Genomic DNA, 22673 nt, shown 5'->3' on the forward strand with positions numbered 1-22673 from the left:
GAGGCTATGGCTGCAAGGCAGCAAGGCCACATGCCCGACAGGCGCTGCAGGGAGGCCTGCCACCAGAGAGCAGCTGGTCGGGGGCTACTGCACGCAAGCGTACATCCGCGCGGGCCAGGGGATGCCATACACGTTTGCCGTCTCCGTGAAAGCGTGCTGGGGTCTTGTTTACTTCCAAAAAATTTTACAAAATAGGAATAGTAGCACTTTTGTTTGTATTTGATAAATATTGTCCAATTATGGACTAACTAGGCTCAAAAGATTCGTCTCGTCAATTTCGACCAAACTGTGCAATTAGTTTTTATTTTTATCTATATTTAATATTTCATGCATACGTCTAAAGATTCGATGTGACGGGAAATCTGAAAAATTTTGCAAAATTTTTGAGGAACTAAACAAGGCCAGGGTCTGCTGCTGCACAAGATGACGAGAAGGAAGAGCACTCTACAACGGCACGCGGAGGGGAGAGCAGTCCACAACGGACACGAGTATTGTCCTGGTTTGTTTAGTGCCTCTCCTAACGTCGCGGGGAGGAAAGGAGCAGACAAAAATATTTCCAGACAAAAAAAGAGGCTATGATTTGATCTCGATCTGTTGTAGGGGTCTTTAATTTGGTTTTCTCTTGCATTCGGTGGGTGTAGATTCGGATTTTCTTATGACTTTGTTCGGGCCTCTGATCGTTGGATTCCAGACTCTAGCATACGTGTTGGACTCAGATACTACTCTGATTTCGAAGTGGGGAGAGGCCAGACGAAAATTTTGACCAGACGAAAATTTTGGGCGACGAAGAGGGACTCGACGACAGGTGCCAACAGGACAGAAGAGGGGCAAAACTCTCAAAAGACTCTAGAAAAAATGAAAAACAGAAACGGTCTCTTGGCCCAGCGCCCGTGTTGAGCCGGCATCCCCTTCCGTTCCCTCTAGCAGCGATAGCGACGACCCGAGGCGGCAAGGGTGACCGGTGGCTGAGAGCCGCCACGGTAGACGAGCCCCATGGGAGACAACAAGTCTCCGCTGAGCCTGAGCCTCATGGCGGGCGCGACCAGGACTAGGAGCTCCCCATCCCAGTCTCCAGCGGCAGCTCGGCGCCCTACGATGGGTCGAGGACGGCGATAGGGCCTCCTCCGCTCCGCCTCTGCCACGCTCTCCTCCTCCGGTTGCGAGGTATGTCGCTGCCCGCGCCCGACTTGAGAAAACCTAGAAGACTTGAGAAAACCTAGTTGATTTTAGATGGAAGATCTAAGAAAACCTATTTGATTTTAGATTGGGATAGTCCAGACGAAAATTGACACTGACATGAAAGTATACCTGTGGGTCCAAACTGGTTGCGCCTTATCGACAACCCCTTGGAACGCCTGTGGGCTTTTGGCCTTGGGCCTTGTTTAGTTCCGAAAACTGAAAAGTTTTCGGTACTGTAGCACTTTTGTTTTTATTTGATAAATATTGTCCAATCATGGACTAATTAGACTTAAAAGATTCATCTCGCGATCTACAGGTAAACTATGCAATTAATTTTTGTTTTTGTTTATATTTAATGCTTCATATATGTGCCGCAAGATTCGATGTGACGGGAAATCTTGAAAAATTTTTGGTTTTTGGGTGAACTAAAGAAGGCCTTGCCCTCAAAGCAACCGGGACCTGCGAACGCGGCTGGCATACTGGGGCCTTGTTTAGATGCGAATTTTGGATTTCGCTATTGTAGCATTTTCGTTTGTTTGTGATAAATATTGTCCAATCATAGATTAATTAGGATTAAAAGATTCATTTCGCGATTTACAGGCAAACCGTGTAATTAGTTTTTATTTTCGTATATATTTAATACTTCATGCACGTGTCATAAGATTCGATGTAATAGAGAACCTTAATTTTTTTTTTCAGGACCACCCACCGTGTTGTGTAACTTGTGTTGCCTTGTCTCTGGGTGCTTTGCCCTTGCCGCACCGCAAAGCACACAAAGAAAACCCACCACTCCAAGGCAGGCCCCATCGGTCATCGGCCACCACGCAGCAGCTCAGTCACCCCAAGCGCAACTGCTTCTTCCCGGAACGCACCTCGTCCGGTCCGGCAGGACGGAAACCCTTCTTCCCCTCCCATCAGTCGTCGCCGCCCCGCAAGAATCGACGCGAATTAGGCCACCATCTCCTGCCCTCCAGCCTCCTCCCCCATCTCCTCCCTATTTCTCTCTTCCTCCCCATCTCGCAAAATCCGCACCAGTAGGTAGGCACACCTGGACTCCGCTCCCCCTCCCAAAACCCTAGCGGGTTCCGGCCTCCCTGGCCAATCCGATCGACCGCTGCCGTGCGCATTTGTTGATCAGTCGAGGTAACTTCTCCAATCGAACATCTCTCCCTGGATGATTTTCCTGTTTCCGTTTTCGGTACTTTGTTTGATTGTTTCCGTGTACGTCTGGTTTCTTCCTAGTTTACCTGTGTTGGACTTGGACTTATTAGTCCAGACGAAATTTAAGGCTGAAATTTTGCCTCTTTAGTATTAGGTAGGTATAGGTATAGAAGTATAGAAAATATTGCCACATCACAATGATAAGGTCGTAAGGTAACAAGTGAAAACAAAAAGAGCATCTAATTGGGGAAGGTAGCCTCTAGAGTCAAGCCCAGAGCATCTAATTCTGTCTCAGATACCAGGTGCCTGATGTTGTAAAATGTTTGAACCTGAATTCTTGCTCTTGACAGCAATGCTAAGGGTCCGGGGTTTTTCCCTGAAACCATAAGAAGAAACCTCTAATTGGGGATTTTGTAACTAAGACACATGAGGTGATTAACTACGTACAGCACTGCTTCCTTGAGTTGGAAGTTACAGGACTAATATGTAGAACCAAATGAGGATTTCATAAATCTACTGAGGAGGTTGCTGATATTCAGAACTCGAAAAAAAAAAAATCTCTACTGCAGCAATCTTGCACAATAGCACACGGCTCATATTTACTATTTCTATTATAGTCAGTTTATAGCATATACCATAAGCTAAGAATGGGCATATTTTGTTTAGATATCCCATGTTCCAGGTCATATATATTCAAAACACTACAATCATGAGAAATAGTTGTTCCAGAAAATACCAAATGAGAGTGGCAAGACCAAGGCGAAAGACCTAGACCAATTCTACCATCTACTCCGTACATTCGAAGGGGTCTGCTACAGACAAATCACGGACATGATTAACATGTATACGATGGGTACATATTTTGTTTTCAAAATGTAACCGTGCACCTCTCGAGGCCCTTTTCTCCATCTGAAGCATCCTATATTGTTCTGCAAAAAAAGCCTCATTGTAATTTTCGTTATTAACTTCGAGCCTCATTAACTCAACTCTCTCGCATTCAGTAGAAAGAATGAGGCAAAGTTAATTTGTGATCTGATGCCTCAATACATCAACACTATTTTCTTGAGATGGATATCAGAGTTTTTAATGAAATCCCTGTGTTTACGACGCCACCGATTCATTGCTCCTGAAATATAAGACTGGAGAGCAAAACAGAATAAAATGGGAAAACTCAAACCACATTGGTGAAGGATTAGCACCAAGTCAAGAAAAAGAATATAAGAACATTGCGATCCACAAACTGTAACTGAAGAAGTACCTTTATGTACAAGTTCTCCAGACATGGAAAGCATTTCATCAACTCAATAACCATATCGAGATTAATAACACATGATGCGACAGCTAGAGTCTTGACACTGTTCACTGTTGCTGTCAAGCTTACAACTTCTAATCCCTGAATCAAGCATTGAACAAAACATCAAACCATGTGCGAATGCAGATGATATGAAAAATCTCTGTAACAGAAAACAAAACTCAGCAGACTTTTCATGGGAACAAAATAGAGTGCCATGACTACCTGAATAAATATGGTGCCAAACACAAGCCTGGTTTGAAAACAAGTATCATAAAGACAGCCTAAGGTCTCCAATTTAGGTGCAGATATTATAGTTAAATTGGCTGGCTTGAATGAACCAAACCGGAGAGATCTTTCAAGACAAGGGGTATCGACAATTATGACTTCCTGTAATAACTGGAGATCGTCCCTACAGTAAGCAGAATCAGTGCCGACACCGATGCTTCTAAGGGTATTGGAACTAATCCGGAGACAGCCAACCCCAAAGATGTCATTAAGCAGCAAACACTCTAGGACAGGGCAGCTGGAAATCATGGTATGCAGTGAGCCCTCGGAGAAGCTGACAATTTCAAAGCCGAGCTGCTTAAGGTGAGGAAAGTGAATCCCTTCCACTGAGCTATCCGGGAGCTCGCATTTGCTGAAGGTAGCAACTCGGAGGGTAGCCGAGAACCGGAAAGTAGAGGCAGGTGGTGGAGCCAACGGATACGGGCGATCATACCTATGTGGAATATGGTTCCCTTCCCAGAAATCAAGCTCCTGGAGGTTGTGAAGCGCCGGGGAGCTGAGCCAGGCGTCCACGGTGGCGGGACGGTCGTGGAGATAGTGCGGCGGGACGCACAAGCGGCGGCCGGGGCCCGGGTGGGCGGAGAGGATGAGGGAGACCGCGTTGGCGAGGGCCTCGTTGGTGGCGGTAAACATCTTATCGTCCTTGGGCTTGGTCCAGAGGTCTGTGTCGTCCATGACGAGGAGAAAATGGCAATTTTGGCATTATGAAAACTGGACTTCGCAATTTTGCCATCCCGATTTGCACGTTTGCCATTCTCAAACGATGTACACCCTTAAATATGTCCTGAGCAGAATTTCGATCTAATTAAATTTTTTTTTGCTATGTCTTATTTTTCTTCCCGTTTTGCCCCTCCTCCTTATCCATTCATTTCATTCACGGGAGAGGACAACGCATTTGCCGGCCGCGTTCCCGTCCCAGAGTCGCGATGGGAGGGGACAACGCATCCGCCGGCAGCGCGTTCCCGTTCCAGGGCGTCGGGCTCGGCAGCGCCGGGCCAAGTACACGTCCTTGTTCGCCGTCCGGGAGCACCCCGACGCCTTGGTCCCCGAGCGCGACCGCCTGCTGCTCAGCCTCGGTCCTCGAGCGCGACGCCCAGCCCCCAGTGTCCATGGTGCTCGTCTCCGTCGGCAGCGAGTACTTCATGACGGAGGAGCAGCTGGTGGTGGAAGGGTGGGCCCCGAGGAGGACGACGACACCTTGGTCCCCGGGCGCGGGCTGGTGGTGGAAGGGTGGGCGCCGCAGCGCCGCGTCCTGGCGCACCCGGCCTGCGGCACGTTCCTGCGGGTGGAGCTCTGTGCTGGAGTCGCTGGCGGTGGCGCTGCAGCTGCACATCGACCAAACGCTGGGTGCCAACCTGGCCGCGGAGCTGGGCGCCGCCGTGCGCGTGCCGCAGGAGCAGTTCGGGGAGTTCCGGGCCGAGGACGTGGCGCGCGCGGTGCACGGGGCCATGCGCGGGGAGGAGACCGTGCGCTCAGGCGCCGTGCCGCAGAGCTGCGAGAGGTGGTGGCGCGGAACGACGCGGACGGCGCGCAGGTGGACGCGCTCGTCCAGCGCATGGCGCGGCTCTGCGGCAAGGGACAGCAGCGAGTGGCCGTGCCCAACTGAATTTCCGCTGCGTTGCGCTCTTGCTCTGTTTCATTTAAAGTTCGTCTACTTGTCACTCAGACGGGGCGGCGCCGGCAGCTTGGCTCGGTCTCGTCCGCCGTGGATGCGTTGTCCCCTCCCGTCGCAGACTCTGGGCTTCCCTCGGTCAAACTCTGCGAATGCGTGACTGTCTCCCGTGAACGAATGGATAAAGGGGAGGGGCAAAATAGGAAGAGAAATAAGACATAGCAAAAAAAAATAAATAATTAGATCGAAATCCTGTTCAGGGCATATTTGAGGATGTGTATCGTTTGAGAATGGCAAATGTGCGAATCCCATTTGCGCGATGGCAAAATTGCGAAGCCCAGTTTTCATAATGGCAGAATTGCCATTTTCTCGTCATGGAGGCGAGGTCTGCGCCGTCCATTAGGAGAGGGGAGGCGAGCCAGACGTGGCGCCATCGCGAGGCGAGGATTTGGGTGCGACCGGCTTCCTTGGTGGAGAGAAGCCAAACTATCTCACCGAGGACGGCGTCGGGGAGATCGCTGATGCGGTCGACGCCACCGCCGCCACCAGCATCAGGCGGCGGCGGCGATTCCATGCTGTGGGTTGTAGGTGCGAGATTGGCCGCCTCCGTGGCTTCCGTCGCCCGTGGCGGGGGCTCACCGGCTGCGAGGTCCTCGGATCTCCTCCTCTTGGCACTGGGACACAGCGGCTCCATCTCCGCGGCTGGCGGCCGGTGGCGTGTGGGGACGCAGCGCCGCCGCACCGGCACAAAGGCAGCGGCTTTGGACTCTGGTGTGTGGCAGCTTGGGATGAAAACGGTCGGTATTCGAGACCGAATTCATTTAGGCTTGTTTGGATGTCGTCGAATTCACCTCAATCCACATGTGTTGGAGTGGATTGAAATGGAATTTAGTTCAAGTTCTACTCTAATCCACCCCAACACATGTGGATGGATACGAATCCGACTACATCCAAACAAGGCCTTAAAGGGATTCTATCCGAGTTTGAATATTTAACATCTGATATTATATTTGTATTCGAATATTTAAACTGTATCTTATTCGATATAATTAATATTATTCGTATTTGAATTCGAATCCGATCATAAACATAAAAACAAATATGATATTAGTTATATTTGTCCGATCTGTTTTCATACTAGTGCAGTGCGAGGGTGAGCCGTGCTGGGTTTTACGGCCCAACAACCAAACGCAAACAGGTTTCCACACCCTTTCTCTCGTGGAGTCGTGTGGCAACTGGGTGACCGCGTAATCCAGGTCCCTAGGCCTTCGTTGGATCCTTCGCGGTCGACGAGCGCCCACCAGGTATCCACATCCTTCCTGCTGTGCGAGAGTGAGCACGAACCCTAACTTAAGATGTGGCTATTTGTATTCGAGATCTGATCGAAGTGTGTCCATGGCCACTAACTTCGAATTTTTTTGCCAAAAATATTGAGTTCATGTCCTTTACTTGGTCCGCCCCTGTTCTGGAACTTCATATTTTTTACGTTCACTTTTGAGTTCTGAACTTCTGATGCATTCCGTTTGTACCAAATGGCCAATTTGTGATGTGCTAATCCCTTTTATTTTCTCATTTACGCCTTCTCAGTAATGGTGTTGCCAGTCTCAACAAGACGCTATCAGCAATTTCCTTTAGTACGAAACAATGGTGAGCGATTGTAGTCATGTTCTGTTACTTATCACAGATGTTTTTGTTCTCTGCATTTTTGGTTGCTAGAGATGAAATGTTCAGTAATTCTGCACTATACAAAACCCATTCTGGAGAAGAAGTTTTCTAACAAGTTATCCTAGAGAAAATAAGAGCCATTTGGAAGAGACTGCAAGCCTAGAGTAGCTGTTGTAACATTGTATGTATCCACTGTATTTAAGATGAACTGGCTGCATGTTGGTGAGCTAATCATTTTGTCTGATCAACTTCACTAAGTACTTCTGGACTAGCCTTGATTATTTTATTCTAGTTAGCTTTATCATTTGCTTTTCTAAAAACTACATATTTTAGTAACTAACAAATCAATTATACCCTTCTTTGGTTTATTGTGACATCAACTTCACTAAGTACTTCTGGACTAGCCTTGATTATTTTATTCTAGTTAGCTTTATCATTTGCTTTTCTGAAAACTACATATTTTAGTAACTAACAAATCAATTATACCCTTCTTTGGTTTATTGTGACATATGTTAGTATTTACTACAGTATATCAATAATCATATGGTTCTGTACAAATATTGCTTGAATTCACTTCCTTTATATACTCTACCACCTTACCCTGTCTTTTCCTAAACAGGATTTCCTAGAATTTCTAGAGTAAAAATGACATGCTTGGGAACAAACCAAAGTAACCATCATTCTAATACCGTCGTATCTTTATCGCCTAGCCATGGAGATACCAGAAAGATCCACCCTGTAGTCAAAATGTGTGGCATCACATCAGCTAGAGATGCAGAAATGGCTGTAAAGGCAGGAGCTGAGCTTATAGGCATGATACTGTGGCCCAACTCTAAACGCTCTGTCTCGTTATTGGAGGCAAAAGAAATATCAAGAGTTGCACAATCTTATGGTGCTGAATCAGTTGGTGTCTTTGTGGATGATAATGAAGAGACAATTCTACGTATGTCTGATTCATGCGACCTTAACATTGTCCAGGTTTGGTTTAGAAATGTTGTATCCTATGTTGTGTCCGCTGCTTTGCTATTCTGGTTATGATTACTATTTACACTTTCCAGAATTTCAAATATGCAGCTCCATGGTGATGAATCTCGTGCATTGGTTCATACTCTTTCAAAGAATAATCGTATCATTTATGTACTAAATGCTGATGACAATGGAAAACTAATCAACACTCCTGATATAGAATATGAACTTGATTGGTACTTAGTGGACAGTGCAAAAGGCGGAAGGTTAGTTCTTGCTCTCCTGATATGGCTAAAATTTGTTCTGCTTGTTCAACAGCAAGGAAATCATGTGCTTGTAGTTAACACCCAAAAGAGATAAAAGTTGAGGCAATTGCATTTAAGTCGTGATTTGAATACTCACTAAATTCAGCGTTCATATTATATTGCATTACTTCATTGCAGAAGCAGTATCTTGTCATTCCTTACTCTATAAATAGTAGAGAACTTCTCTTAGATTGTATGCTAGCCAATGGACATATTTCCCTTCTTATCCAAAAGATATATGACAAATGTCACTGATTTTCATTTACAGTGGAAAGGGATTCAATTGGCAGAAGTTCCAAATGCCATCTGTCAAAAGCAAGAATGGATGGCTATTAGCTGGAGGGCTTCATGCAGATAATGTTTGTGAAGCCTTTTCTGCTCTGAAACCAAATGGTGTTGATGTTAGCAGCGGCATATGTGCTCCTGATGGTATCCAAAAAGATGCAGACAGGATTAATTCCTTCATAAGTAATGTAAAATCCATGAATTTCTTATCATAAGGTCATTTGATTGTCAAGAGTTTAGTTTTATTTCACCGTGCGGAGTCCCTGAATTACTGCAACATGAAGAGCTGTCAAAATTGCTCTTGCGGCTGAGGGCAAAAAAGTGACTGAATTTTTGAAGAGTGAACATTATGTATCACCATTTATTGCGGAGTGTACCAAACTCTTTACTGTAACCAGAAGGCAAGATGTTGAAATTGCGCTTGAGGCTAGGGATTGCATTTCTCAATGTCAGTATTACATGTATCACGGATTGTATTTGTTTCTACTATAATAACTGGATTTTGTATGCATGTCCAGTCCAAATGCAAAAATAAAAAACATATTGTACCATTGACAAAATTCCTGCAGTAAAGGATATTATCGGTTATGACTTTTGGTTACTACTGGAGAATTTTTCATTATTTGTAACTTGATCAAATTCGCCGTTTGGTTAGATGTCAGCTAGTGTTTGTTATGAGCAAAGTGTAGTACCACCATGGTTTTTGTTTGGCAACAAACAGGGGTTGTGTGCCCAGTACCCTGAGGCTGATTATGAAAGGTAACACACGACACAGCTTCAATTTTTTTGGACTTGCGAACCTAAATTTTGCCTTAAAGAGCACATTTTATAAAACATCTAAAACATGAATACTGGTGAATCACAATACAAAAATGTGTTACGAGTTCAAGCATCCCATGCCACGAAAAATTCTGAATGGAAATTTAGTTTTGACTTTGAAGCATCCTTTTTTAAAAAGTAATATACAAAACTAACGTCGATTACATAGTTAACCTACATCGACTAGCATACAGGGCCCACACGGATTACACTCATAGGAAGATTCTCTCAACAATCCCTTGAATTCAAGCTGACCGCAATGGCCTCAGTAAATGATGGCAACATCAACTTCCAAAGGAGCAGTCTTTCTGCACATACATCATATGCCTCCCAAGTAAATGCCTAAGGAACAGAATCAGTGGTTGCCCTCTGATGGCTGCGCATAGGAGAACGCAGGCTGTGGAGCAGTTGGTGGAGCTGGAGGAGCACCAGAAGTCGGACCTGCAGGTGCTGGTGGATTCGTTTGGTAAATTGCTGGAGGTGCTGCACTGTTAGGAATGGGGGCACCTGGGACTCCAGATGTTGGAGGCGGTAACGTTGGAGGCCTTGGGAGTGGGGCCATCTGCATCGGCATAGAACCAGGTGGAGCGCCCGGTTGTGGCATGGAGCCAGGTGGGGCGCCTGGTTGTGGCATGGAGCCAGGTGGGGCGCCTGGTTGCAGCATGGTTGGTGGACCACCAGGATAACCTGACATGTTTGGAACAAAAAAAACAGTACCACAAAGTAGTCAATTGTTTGGTTTGAATAGTGAAATGTATCAGGATATCAATGTTTTTTATGAAAAATGTAAAGGACACTCTTCCAAAGGCCAACTTATCAGCTGTGTGAAGTCAGCACAACATTAAGCAACTACCTCCATCCACAAGTATCAGCATTTGTAGGAATTGTAGAACATTATGGAGGAAGCAAAATGACTGGTAACCTTTAATCAATCGCTAAGATTACAGAGATGCAGTGCCTTTACAGAGATGCCAGAAACAGAAGGCTCCAGTTAAAATTTTAAACACCAACGTCATGCTGATGCAAACAGGGAAAGTATTTTTTTAAAAAAAACTTATGAGGGAGAGGCAGGGTTTGATTACACAGGAAATGCTTACATCTGTCGACAAATTTTGAATGCTAGAAGTAGTAAATAAAGATGAGGGAGAGGGAGGGTTGATTAACACTGGTAAACAAGGATGCTTATATGCTTAGTCAATATGATCTATAAGTTACAAATTTATCTGCTAACAGAAACATAGTACCGTGGTTTGAGATAAACATGAAAACAATAAATATCAGATTACTCTAATTTAAGCATTTTAGATCTCCAATTCTCCACTCATCATAAACCACATGATTAATTGCTTTGGTGAAGGTTAAAAACTGGGGGAGTTTTTGAGAATATTTACAGTATGTTCTAAAAATCCTGTTTTGTTACCAGAAAAAAACATTAGTACAGAACAGTTTGCACATATTTGTTTCCTTGCAGAAAATGAAGACCAGTTTCTTCTGGATTGGAAGTTTGGAACTGCGCAAAGGGTTTAGAGATCGCTTAAAGTCACTAGTAACTACAAATCAGGATGTACCCAAAACAAATGAAATCCATCAAAGTTCATGGTACAAAATAAACTCAACCTAATTAACTGACATATGGTAGGTAACGAGTGTACCAATACTCTATTAAGCAACATGAAAATAATTAATGTACTGTGCACATACATGCAGAAGAAACTGAATCGGGCCATCACAAACAAGTAGCACTCTTTGCAGAACATTCAACTTTTGATGTTTGTTCTACTAAGATTGGAGGCAGGGGTAAATGTAGTTATTTTTGAGGGTCGTAAATGTAGTTATTGTCTTCAATGAAGAAAGCAATATAAAATTAATGGGTAGAGGCATAAATTATGGGTTATAGACATGTACGCATAATAGTCAACATAATAGATGCTAGCAATCATGATGCATGATACAAACAGCAGCCCTGTTTACCTGGAATACCTGGAGCTGGTAAAATCGGAGGTCTAACTCCTGGCATCAATGGGGCACCAGGTGCTTGAGGGAATCCATGAGGCATGCCAGGGGTTGGCAGAATTGGAAGACGAGGACGGGCCACAGCTCCTGGGAATGTGAGCATATGTTGGTTGAAAGGGGCACCTGCCTGGAAAGCTGCAGCTTGTCCAAGATGCTCCTTGATTCTTTGATCAATTAAACTTTGAGTTTGCTGCTCCTCAAATTGCTGATAGTAGGTTCGAACATTCGCCTAGAATATTTCAAATAAGGTTCAGCAACATTTTATTATAGATGAATAGGCACGAAAAACAAATTGGAGCTATGGAGACTATACAAAGAATAAAATAAATACCTTGTGTTTGTATCCAGCGTTGTGTTGCTTCCGGACAGATGGCTGCAACATTTTTTACAATGTAGTTAACTCACGTTTCAAAAGAAGACGAGAAATAAAAACAGAGTGCATGGCAGCAAAAAGAAGACAGCATTCTTGGATCTATACAGTTTGCAGAAGCAACTATGTTGAAATCACTTGTGTATGCAATATATGAAAGTCGAAAAGGGAGAACACATATTTCAATTCAGGAAGCCAAGACAACTGTAGTTTGTGAATATCTCATACATTATGCAAGCCCGAATAGGTGGCTACCTAGTGCGCAACTATATAAAGGATGGCACACTGCAGTCTATATTAAGCATCAATAATTTCAAGGACCACACAATGTCAAAAAAGTATTCTTAGGGAGTTGGAAACAAAATTGAATTGAAACCACTGAGATGAACAAGCATGAACAAGTGGCATAAATAACTCTTATTTCGCTTATGTCCATTAAAGCTTATACTTGTCAGCAGCAGCAGCACTAATGCTTAGATTAGATTACTGCATGCAATCCTAAGGAAACCTACAAAGAGATGATGAGTCTGCTACATGTCTCTAGCCTTAGAAAATTGAAGCAGAACAAGACACTACTAACCGAGTCATGGGTCAGGTAGGTGTCACAGTAGTCACAGTAATACCTGCACACGGCAAGATCAAGAGACAAGTCAGAACACGAGCTAAGACATATATAAATCGAAAGGAGAAATATATATTATGTAACAACACAGCACAGACAGGGCAGGTAGCATCATCTAACCGGCTCCTGGTGAGCAAACCCAGACCCCCAATCCTACCGCAACGTGGAATCGACCAGCGAGATCTTAGCGCAAATCGTGGGACGCTTCTATTCTATCAACCCCCACCCCCACACCCGCACCCCCCGCGGATGGATAAATGGCGGGGGCACAAGTCGTGTAGCCAAGACAATGACGCACTCACCGAGGCATCGCAGCGGCGGAGGACGGCAGCGGCGGAGAAGGGGATCGCGTCTCGGTCGACAACGGAGTCGGAGGCTGCTGCGTCCTAAACCCTTGCCAATACGCACGAGAGTTCCAGGACCCTTTTCTGGGCTGGGCCGTTCAATGGCAGGTAAGGGCCCTATCCGAGTCGGGCTCGATAACGGCCCATAAGCTGAGTCCTGACGCTTCCAGTTCCAACCTCACTGCCCAGTGCCTCAAGGCGCAGCGCAGCCACCGGCCACCGCTGGGAGCTGGCGGCCGGAGATGGCGCGTCGCGGTGTACAGCTCCTGGTGGCACGGGGGATATCCTCGTCGCCGTGCCTTTCTCGGAGGATCAAGCAAACGGGTGAGGCGCATCTTCCTTGTTCCACTTATTTCGTTTTCCTAGCTCGCTTCGGGTAGTGTCAGTACCCTGGCTATCAGTGTGTGGTTAGCACATTTTTGGATTTCGCATGAAGTTTTAATGAGAACTAGATTGGCCTACGTAAGGTCGGATTTATAGAGATCAGACAAAATCGAAAGCAGTGTGGTGGTAGACTGGTAGTGTGGGGCTATGAAGTTGGGATGGATGTCGATTTGCGTTGGGAAACATGTGCTTTCAACTACCTGGTGTATCCAGAAGTTGAAAAAAAAACGATGGATTCTTTTGATATGTCACCAGAATGTGGAACAGACACTAGTGAGGAGTCGCGATGCAAAAAGTGTATTGCAGTTTGTTTTATTTGGGCTCTGTTAGAGTTTGTGGGAATTCCTAACCTCAGCTTTATAATTCCAAAAGGGAAGATATTGCATAAGTCAGATTTGATGAATTGCTGACACATAATATGTCTGTTGATATTGAGCAATGTAATGTGAAATTTGCTATGTTTAGTATGAAGTAAATTAATTCGTATGTTCAATCAGTACCAGAAACCAAGTAGAATGAATTTCCTATAAACATAGTTCACAAGTTGTCCTTCCAGATTAGAAGCTGAAGCGAGTCTTGATTTGACGTGCGTTTTGTTAGTTTTTAGTCTTAAACTAAAAAAAAAACAAAAACAAAAAAAAACAAAACAAAACTTTTCTAATGATGACTGAAATGCCATGTTTTTTCTTACTATCTTTTCTCCTTTCCTTGACCACTCTTGATTTCTTGGCTTTCAGAAAGTGAGATTGTTCGGATGTTTCATCCTCCAGTTCGTCAGAGTGAGGAAGCAATAGCAACCACTGTGCCAAGATACACACATTCTGTGCGTGTCTTAGATGAGAGGTTCATTAGGATCCTGAAAATATTCAAGTGGGGCCCTGATGCTGAGAAGGCACTGGAGGTCCTCATGCTTAGAGTTGATCACTGGTTGGTACGGGAGATTATGAAAACTGACATCGGGGTCAACGTGAAGATGCAGTTCTTCAGATGGGCTGCAAAACGAAGGAATTATGAGCACGACACATCCACTTACATGGCATTGATACATTGTTTGGAAGTAGTGGAGCAGTATGGTGAGATGTGGAAGATGATCCAAGAAATGGTACGGAACCCCATTTGTGTTGTCACCCCAACAGAGCTTTCAGAGGTAGTTCGGATGCTGGGGAATGCTAAGATGGTCAGTAAGGCAATTGCAATCTTCTACCAGATCAAAACGCGGAAGTGTCAGCCAACTGCGCAGGCATATAACAGCATGATAATAATGTTGATGCATGAGGGCCAATATGAGAAAGTCCATGAACTATACAATGAGATGAGCACTGAGGGTCATTGCTTCCCAGACACTATGACGTACAGCGCACTAATTTCTGCTTTTTGCAAACTAGGTCGCCGTGATTCAGCAATTCAGTTGTTGAATGAGATGAAGGACAATGGAATGCAGCCAACTACTAAGATATATACAATGTTAGTAGCTTTGTTCTTCAAATTGAATGATGTTCATGGAGCATTGAGTTTGTTTGAAGAGATGAGGCATCAGTATTGTCGACCAGATGTATTTACTTACACTGAGTTGATCAGGGGCCTTGGTAAAGCTGGCAGAATAGATGAAGCATATCACTTCTTCTATGAAATGCAACGAGAGGGCTGCAGACCAGACACGATTGTTATGAATAATATGATAAATTTCTTAGGCAAGGCTGGCCGTTTGGATGATGCTATGAAGTTGTTTCAGGAGATGGGAACATTGCGGTGCATTCCTAGTGTGGTGACATACAATACTATCATAAAAGCACTTTTTGAATCAAAATCTCGTGCTTCTGAGGTTCCATCTTGGTTTGAGAGAATGAAGGAAAGTGGAATTTCCCCCAGTTCATTCACCTATTCTATCCTGATTGATGGATTCTGCAAAACCAACAGGATGGAGAAGGCCATGATGCTACTGGAGGAGATGGATGAAAAGGGTTTCCCTCCATGTCCAGCGGCATATTGCAGCCTGATTGATGCTCTTGGAAAAGCTAAGCGCTATGATCTTGCTTGTGAGCTTTTTCAGGAACTAAAGGAAAATTGTGGCTCATCCAGTTCTCGGGTATATGCAGTTATGATTAAACACTTAGGAAAGGCTGGACGGCTTGATGATGCTATAAATATGTTTGACGAAATGAACAAACTTGGTTGTGCTCCCGATGTTTATGCATACAATGCTCTCATGTCTGGATTAGCAAGAACGGGCATGCTTGATGAAGCTCTTAGTACAATGAGAAGAATGCAAGAGCATGGGTGCATTCCTGATATCAATTCATACAATATTATCCTTAACGGGCTGGCAAAAACAGGAGGACCTCATCGTGCAATGGAGATGCTTTCTAACATGAAACAATCTACAGTAAGACCTGATGTTGTCTCTTATAATACTGTCCTTGGTGCCTTGAGTCATGCTGGCATGTTTGAGGAGGCAGCAAAGCTGATGAAAGAGATGAATATATTGGGGTTTGAATATGATCTTATTACATATTCATCTATACTTGAGGCTATTGGAAAGGTTGATCATGAATATACTGGCCAAGGTTGCTGATGAGCAATAGATGGTGTTGTTTATTTTCCACATGACACATCTAATGCAGGCTTTCTTTCTTGAAAAAAATATTCTTTAGGAAAGCTTTATCTGTTTGCATGTATGATGTATGAAAAGATGTGCCTCATGTTACTCAGGTGAATTGTTGTAAAAGAAAATACTGAAGACTGAAACTGATCAAACTGTAAAGGTGTATACTGAATGGCTTGATTGTCAAAGCTAGTAATGAAGGTCTTCTACAACCCCTCTCCTTGCGGCGTATACAGCATCGCATCTCCCTCTATGCTGATGATGTGGTTCTCTTCCTTCGCCCAACTGCCTCAGAGTTACAATTGGTTGATGAATTGCTACAGCTGTTTGGAACTGCTTCGGGGCTCCGAACTAATATACAGAAAAGCTGTATCTCTCCTATCCAATGTGCAGAAGAGGACTTGGCTGTGGTGATGACCCATTTTCCTTGTGAAATTCAGAATTTTCCTTGCAAATACCTTGGCCTTCCTCTTTCTCTCAAGAAACTTAATAGAGCACAGTTACAGCCTCTAATTGAAAAGGTGGCGGATCATCTTCCATGTTGGAAGGCTGATTTGATGAGCAGAGCTGGTCGGGCGACATATGTGGAATCAGTAATTACTTCTACTTTGATCTATTACTCTACTGCCTTGGAGCTTGCTCCTTGGTGTTTGAAGGCCCTAGATAAGATTCGACGTAAATTCCTTTGGAGAGGCCGGAAGGAGTTAAATGGTGGTCACTGTTTGATCACTTGGCCTAAGGTGTGTCGCCCAAAAGAGCTTGGAGGTTTGGGCATTTTGGACTTGCAGTATTTTGGATGGGCCCTCAGGTCCGTTGGTTGTGGTTGGGGAAAACTGAACCCAACAAGCCTTGGGCTGCCTTCCCTATCTCAATAAATAAAAACGCCCAAGCCCTCTTTTCCATGGCTTTGACCACCACTATTGGCAGCGGGTCTCAGACCAAGTTCTGGACGGACAGGTGGCTCAATGGGAAGTCTATCGAGCTACTGGCCCCCCATCTTTTTGCTTGTGTTCCCAAAAGGCGTGCAAAAAATCGTATGGTCGATGAAGCGCTTCGGGACAACACTTGGGTTCTTGATATCCAAGGGCACCACACTGTTGCAGTTCTGGCTGAATATTTGGAAATTTGGGAGATGGTTCAAGAAGTGGTTCTGCAACGTGAAGTGACTGATAAGCACAAGTGGAAATTTGAAGCTTGTGGAGATTTTTCTACTAAATCAGCGTATAGGGCCTTCTTCAATGGTGCTATCTTATTCGAACCCTGCAGGCTGATTTGGGGCAGCTGGGCCCCCAGGAAATGTAAATTCTTCCTTTAGTGGTTCATAACAGGTGCTGGACGGCAGATAGGCTGGCCGGACGGGGTCTCCCACATCCTGAGCATTGCCCTCTTTGTGATCAGGAGGACGAATCTATCCAGCATCTCTTATGTTCCTGCGTTTTTTCGCGACAGTTTTGGCACTTGCTGCTCTGTCGTTTTGGACTTCCTGACATAGGTCCTCAACCAGACTCGACAAATTTCTTTGATTGGTGGCTTCAGGCTGGCAGCTCTTTCAACAAGGAAGTTAAACAGGGCTTCAACTCGCTGGTTTCTTTGGATGCTTGGATTCTTTGGAAAGGAAGGAACGACAGGGTTTTCAATGGCATCTCGCCCAATCTGAGTCGTGCCCTTCTCCTTGCAAGTGAGGAGGTTGATCTCTGGATTTTGGCCGGTGCCAAAGGCCTCAGAAGACTTTAGAAGTCTGGTTGCTGTTCGCAATGGTGGTTAGAGGCTTTTTGTTGTGTTTTTTGGTCGTCTTTCTTTGTCTAGGGCTTTTTCTGGAGTGGTTGTTTTTGTAGGATGGTTTTTGTGTTTTAGTGTTCCTTTGCGTGTGTTGGTGTGAGTTTGGGGTGGTGTTGAACCTGTTTTGTACTTCGGCATTTATGCCTCCTTTTTTCTCTCCTATCTTAATGCAATGATACGCAGCTCTCCTGCGTATTCCAGAAAAAAAATATATTTCACTAATCGATCATGTCTCTTGTATTGGCCAGTCCTATTACTTTTGCTAACTACAGTTAGTTCTTGCGAAGTGCGACTGACAGTTTTTCCTGAAAGGTTTGAGATCATTGAAGCACAAGCCTAACTACTTGTATGTTCAGATGTTTCTTCTGCAACCCACATTCACAGGTATACATTCCTGAAGTCCAAGCAGGTGGTACTGTGCACAACTCTGATTTTTCCAATAATTCTTTTACAGTGAAAGAAAAATATGGAACACTTATTTGTCACACATTTCTTTTGTGTGGTCATGTCCTTGATTCGGACATGGATAAATCCTGGTGTCCTTTTGATGTTAGCACTGCTAAAACTGACTTGTTATTTTCAGTTACTACTCTAATGGGGCCAATGTCTGAACTTCTGTTGTTTCATGGTCATCTAGATGTTCCGAGGAAAAGAATGGTTCCTGGGTCAAGCTATGTAGGCGTCCACATTACCGATGTACCTTCCGCTACTAGCCTGTAAAGCAAGATTCCATTCCACCGAAAGACAATGCAGAGCAAGAAGGCAAGTTTGGGATCAACACTACTCTGGAGCCTGGAGGCACATGATTACATGAAGCTGCATGCTTAACTGTTGTTAGCCTCTGATAGAGCCTTTCGTTGTTCCTGAGATTCCTGTATAAACTGTGGTTGTATGGTCCTTGCCATATACAGATACGCTCATGCACTTCAGCACAGCTCAACGGCATGTGAACAATCACATTGTTTTTTGAAAGTGAATGTCATGACATGACAGCACCTGGTTCAGCTCATGGTGTCATACTGCCATTGATGCGAAGCGAAGGAATTCGTAAAAAGAACTGGTCATGTAAAATTTTGTCAGTATTCAAAATCAGTTGCTTCAACTGTCAAATCTGAATTGGTTTATGCACGTATTGTGCGTTATAGAAATCCAAGTTTGACTGAAACATCAACTCAGCCATAGTACTGGCTTCCACAGATGTCGATTATCTTTAGAAGAAGATCCAGAAATGAATGAATGAATGAGCTACTGCTCGCACCAAAAAATTCTTGCTGTCTTTACTTCTGTAGGCAAGCACCGGACCTCTGACACTGATTGTTAGGGCATGAATGTATAATTGTATATACACAGGTTATATTTATTTATATGTATAAACCTCATCTGGAATAACATAGGAATTCAGGGAACTACATGCATTTTACCACTACACTGCTATCGTTGGACGGCATCAATCTAGCAATGACTAGATACAACAGAAAGAATAGCCAAAAGCATTTATGGATGAGACCCTGTCATTGTACGGCCATAACTGTCTTTGTTGACAAGCAAGAGATGATCAAGAAAAATTCTCCTGAATTTACATGTCACTGCAATTGCCGTTGTCTGGAAATCTGCCGAAGCCCTGCTTCCAGGTCTTCCAACATGATCGTGATCATAGTATCAGTGTCGTCGCAGTTGAAATCAAGCCGTGAATCCAGGTTCTCACGGGCATTGATGAGCAGTGTGTCTACAAGGCCTCCATTCATCTGTTTCCGCCTCTCTTCAGTGGTCTCTCTGGCAATCAGCTCTCCAATGACTTCAATGCTGCAGCTTGGGTGCAGCTTAAACCCATAAAGCAAGCTACTCTCACTTGGGCTCATCATCTTCATATGTAGGATCTCTGCTAGTTCTGTCGTGCTGAAATCGTCGAAATAGAAGAATTTTGTGACCCGCCTACAGAAACCATCATTCGAGGTGATGACTCGCTTCATTGGATCACAGTACCCAGCAAATATGACAACTATCTTGCCACTGTCCATTACAGACATTATCTCCTCCAAGGCTTCTAAACCATAATCCTTGTCATCGGATTTTTGCATTGGTATCAACCTGTAAGCTTCATCCACGAAGAGAATACCTCCCTCTGCGTCTTGTATCTGTTGAGCCATGATCATGGTAACAATGTATTATGTAAGGTAGAACATGTAATAGAAATAAGTTCAGAATTTGTTTCACAAATTCTCTGAAATTGAAAATTGTGCAGCTGACAAAGCCTTTCTGACAAAAAAATAGAGAATAAAATACCTTCCTCCTAGTCTTCGGTCCAGTATGCCCCACGAATTCTCCAACAAGATCAGTTCGCTGAACTTCAGTTACTTTGTCAGTAGGGAGAATTCCAACCATGTGAAGGAGCTTTCCAAGAATTCGAGCAACCATAGTTTTGCCTGCAATAGAGGATGGATAGTATAAACAGAATACTGATGTTTTTAGTAACTATCTACCCGAGACTTGTGCATTTTACTGCACTGTACATGTAAGTGCAAAATATATAAGAAGCACACAAAATTACAAAGAATGCAGCCTTTTAAGGACATGTTTAGTCAAACTTCCAGGTAACTACTTATAGTTCATGATCAGAGCAAAAGCTCCCAACAAGTTGTTCAGTATTGCATAGCTGATTATAACTGTACCATACAAACCCAATGAAACAATGCACAACACTATGAAATCACCCTATGGATAAACCATGGCAAAGCTTTTCATCATAGAACTGAGCAGAACTATGATAACACAAAAAAAAGGTTGCTTCTTTTGAAATTTTACCAGTTCCTGGATTGCCAAGAAATGCCATATGGGGAGCTCTCCTTCTAGCAATCCCTAAGCCCATAGCCCGTCGCTTCTCATCAAAAAGCATTCCCCTTGCCCATCGGCGCAATTGCATTTTGAGCTCCTGCAATCCAACAATTTGTGATATTGCCTCTTCAAACTCTGACATTGCTTGCCCTTCAACGCATGACATGAGAGCTTTCTTTTTTCTTTGCTCTTCCATATGATGAGTGAGGAGTTTCAGCAGCTTCTCACTACCAGCTCCTCCTGGAATATGATTTAAGGGCATTTTGCCTTCCTGGTGAAAAGATGTTATAACAAACCTTACCACATTGTAAATTATAATATGATTTTAAACAAGTAATTTAAAACCATTACTGTGAATCAAGTAGTACATCATCTTTTGCAAAGCAATCCGCGTTGTAGCTTAGTAACACGCTAACCGTGCTGCAGTCTCCAGCTTGAAGTGCATGCCAGACTGCTAAATGCAATGGTGTCATGCCGTTCTGCACCACCATGGGTTGAACATATCAAATTTTGTGCGTGCAATAAGACAATCTCAAAGGAAATGAAAAGAAATAGGTAGATTATACATTGGCTTTGGCTTCTATGTGTGCACCATGTTCAAGGAGTAGATTTGTTGATCCGCAAGAGCTGTTCTTCACTGCCATATGCAGAGGAGTCTCTCCATACTGTAAAAAAATGAGATAATTGGTTTATGTATCAAGCTCGATGCATGAAAGAAGTTTGGCAGAGTACCATATCAGATGCAAAAGAAATGTGGCAACATAAGTACCATGTTCTTTGCCTCCAGATCAACTGTTTCTGTACCTTGCTGGTTAAGCAAGAACTTGACTATTTCTGTATTATTGTAGCCAGCAGCAACATGAAGTGGTGTTTGACACATCTGCAGATTATTATATTTTCAGAGAGACTACATTGCACAATGTTCCATATCATACTTATTAAATCTACCGTCTGTAAATGACTAGTTTGCACTTCGTCCAGAAGGCAATTAAAGCCACAATTGCGAGCAAATAAAGTCAGGTTAGTGCATTACGGCAGCATAGGATAATCATGTCACAAAACAGATAGGTGATCAGAAAATGCAGGCGATAAGAAGGGACACGAAAGCGACCCCGCCTAATGGAAATGGCCGCAGAAATTTTTTGAAAAGGAGAATAAAAACAACTCGTAATTACATCAGACCTAAATTTAATCTTGCCTGCAAAGAACCAAAGAAGCAAGATAAAACAAATCTCAAGAGTAAATCCAGGGATCTTTTTTAAACAAGCCAGAAGAAATGAAAAAAAAATAAATAAAAATATCAATCATTAGTGTCATCTTGTTGGCCCAGAAAGCATCGAAACGGCAGAGACAGAAAGAACCAGACGAGAAAGCATAGGCTACACAATGGAGCAAATGAGCAATTAAGTCGCAATCAGCAGGAGGAACGCAAGCTAAACGCGCACTAAAGAAGCACCGGAACGAGGAGCAAACGACGCCCCGCCTCCCAAGAAATCTGTTCCAAGAAAAGGAAGTATAGAAAGCACAATTGACAATACCAAAGGGCGAATAATTAGCCAACGCCGCCGCACCGCCCGGGACAAAATTCAAGAATCAGCTCAAGAAAATCAGGCTACGTTTACACGACTCCGAGCAAACTCACATTTCTACACATTATTAAAGAAAAAAAAACAGTTCCTAATGAATCTAATACGCTCACCCCTCGCAGGGGGCATCAAGAACCGTGAAACTGACCAAAGATCGCATTTTTAAGCGAGAAGAGAAGCACGAAAGCCGCACGCACCACGGGATTCTTGTCGTTGAGGAGGGCGGGGTTCTCCCGCAGCTTCCTCTGGACGCCGGCGAGGTCGCCGGCGCGCGCAAGACCGTGGATGGTCTCGGCTTTGACCGGCCGAGGCCTCGGCCCCCCGTTCTGGCTCCCCGGCATCCCCTCCCTCCCCCTCCTGTGAACCTCCACCTCCGCGTGTGCGCCCGCGCGAGCGCTCTCCGCGTGAGTGAGAGTGTGAGGAGGAGCCGTCGAGGAAGAAGAAAGGGAGGCGACGGCGAGGCCGTCAAGAGGAACGGGGGCGACGGGACCAGTGCTTTCGCTGTAATTGGCCTTTTAAAAATAGTCGCGTTCCTCGCATTGATTTTTTTTCTATTTATGTTAGTTTTTT

At 44.2% G+C, this 22673-nt stretch overlaps 4 protein-coding genes across 11 annotated transcripts; 2 read left to right on the forward strand and 2 right to left on the reverse strand.

Annotated features, from left to right (window-relative positions):
• Positions 1942-9343, forward strand: LOC8059069 (N-(5'-phosphoribosyl)anthranilate isomerase 1, chloroplastic). 7 transcript variants are annotated; one of them, XM_021459140.1, is made up of 6 exons: positions 1942-2322; positions 6678-6835; positions 7119-7178; positions 7816-8174; positions 8271-8428; positions 8736-9340. In XM_021459140.1, the coding sequence occupies exons 3-6, from the start codon at positions 7121-7123 to the stop codon at positions 8965-8967; spliced, it is 807 nt and encodes a 268-aa protein (XP_021314815.1). In that variant the 5' UTR covers positions 1942-2322; positions 6678-6835; positions 7119-7120; the 3' UTR covers positions 8968-9340. The 7 variants fall into 7 exon arrangements, with proteins under 7 accessions (XP_021314815.1, XP_002451914.1, XP_021314819.1 ...); XM_002451869.2 differs by lacking the exon at positions 6678-6835; XM_021459144.1 differs by lacking the exon at positions 6678-6835 and having other exon boundaries at positions 1947-2322; positions 7907-8174; positions 8736-9343.
• On the reverse strand, positions 9650-13030 carry LOC8078373 (U1 small nuclear ribonucleoprotein C-1). Of its 2 annotated transcripts, none has more exons than XM_021459145.1 (5): positions 12879-13030; positions 12535-12577; positions 11916-11957; positions 11552-11813; positions 9650-10258 (listed from the first exon to the last, which is right to left on the reverse strand). In XM_021459145.1, the coding sequence occupies exons 1-5, from the start codon at positions 12884-12886 to the stop codon at positions 9927-9929; spliced, it is 687 nt and encodes a 228-aa protein (XP_021314820.1). In that variant the 5' UTR covers positions 12887-13030; the 3' UTR covers positions 9650-9926. The 2 variants fall into 2 exon arrangements, with proteins under 2 accessions (XP_021314820.1, XP_002453652.1); XM_002453607.2 differs by having other exon boundaries at positions 11543-11813; positions 12879-13029.
• LOC8059070 (pentatricopeptide repeat-containing protein At3g16010) lies at positions 13076-17894 on the forward strand. Its single transcript, XM_021459138.1, has 2 exons — positions 13076-13244; positions 14042-17894. The coding sequence occupies exons 1-2, from the start codon at positions 13163-13165 to the stop codon at positions 15874-15876; spliced, it is 1917 nt and encodes a 638-aa protein (XP_021314813.1). The 5' UTR covers positions 13076-13162; the 3' UTR covers positions 15877-17894.
• LOC8078374 (protein CbxX, chromosomal) lies at positions 18923-22614 on the reverse strand. Its single transcript, XM_002453608.2, has 7 exons — positions 22301-22614; positions 21287-21397; positions 21084-21182; positions 20886-20996; positions 20488-20788; positions 19969-20108; positions 18923-19820 (listed from the first exon to the last, which is right to left on the reverse strand). Exons 1-7 carry the CDS (start codon positions 22442-22444, stop codon positions 19269-19271), a joined length of 1458 nt encoding a protein of 485 aa, XP_002453653.1. The 5' UTR covers positions 22445-22614; the 3' UTR covers positions 18923-19268.

The sequence above is a fragment of the Sorghum bicolor genome, chromosome 4 (genome assembly GCF_000003195.3).
Source record: "Sorghum bicolor cultivar BTx623 chromosome 4, Sorghum_bicolor_NCBIv3, whole genome shotgun sequence".
In the NCBI taxonomy this organism is placed as follows: domain Eukaryota; kingdom Viridiplantae; phylum Streptophyta; class Magnoliopsida; order Poales; family Poaceae; genus Sorghum; species Sorghum bicolor.

Bases quoted from the DNA above. Each gene is read 5' to 3' on its own strand.
- LOC8078373 (XM_002453607.2), bottom strand. The intron at 11,958-12,534 runs GTTAGTAGTGTC...AAAATGTTGCAG, and splicing joins CCTACCTGACCCATGACTCG to CCATCTGTCCGGAAGCAACA. The intron at 11,814-11,915 runs GTATTTATTTTA...GAAATATTCTAG, and splicing joins ACGCTGGATACAAACACAAG to GCGAATGTTCGAACCTACTA.
- LOC8078374 (XM_002453608.2), bottom strand. From the start codon at position 22,444: ATGCCGGGGAGCCAGAACGGGGGGCCGAGGCCTCGGCCGGTCAAAGCC. The intron at 21,398-22,300 runs GTGCGTGCGGCT...AATAATCTGCAG, and splicing joins TCAACGACAAGAATCCCGTG to ATGTGTCAAACACCACTTCA. The intron at 19,821-19,968 runs GTATTTTATTCT...ATGGCTCAACAG, and splicing joins GACCGAAGACTAGGAGGAAG to ATACAAGACGCAGAGGGAGG.
- LOC8059070 (XM_021459138.1), top strand. From the start codon at position 13,163: ATGGCGCGTCGCGGTGTACAGCTCCTGGTGGCACGGGGGATATCCTCG. The intron at 13,245-14,041 runs GTGAGGCGCATC...CTTGGCTTTCAG, and splicing joins TCGGAGGATCAAGCAAACGG to AAAGTGAGATTGTTCGGATG.
- LOC8059069 (XM_021459140.1), top strand. From the start codon at position 7,121: ATGGTGTTGCCAGTCTCAACAAGACGCTATCAGCAATTTCCTTTAGTA. The intron at 7,179-7,815 runs GTGAGCGATTGT...TTTCCTAAACAG, and splicing joins TCCTTTAGTACGAAACAATG to GATTTCCTAGAATTTCTAGA. The intron at 8,429-8,735 runs GTTAGTTCTTGC...TTTCATTTACAG, and splicing joins GACAGTGCAAAAGGCGGAAG to TGGAAAGGGATTCAATTGGC.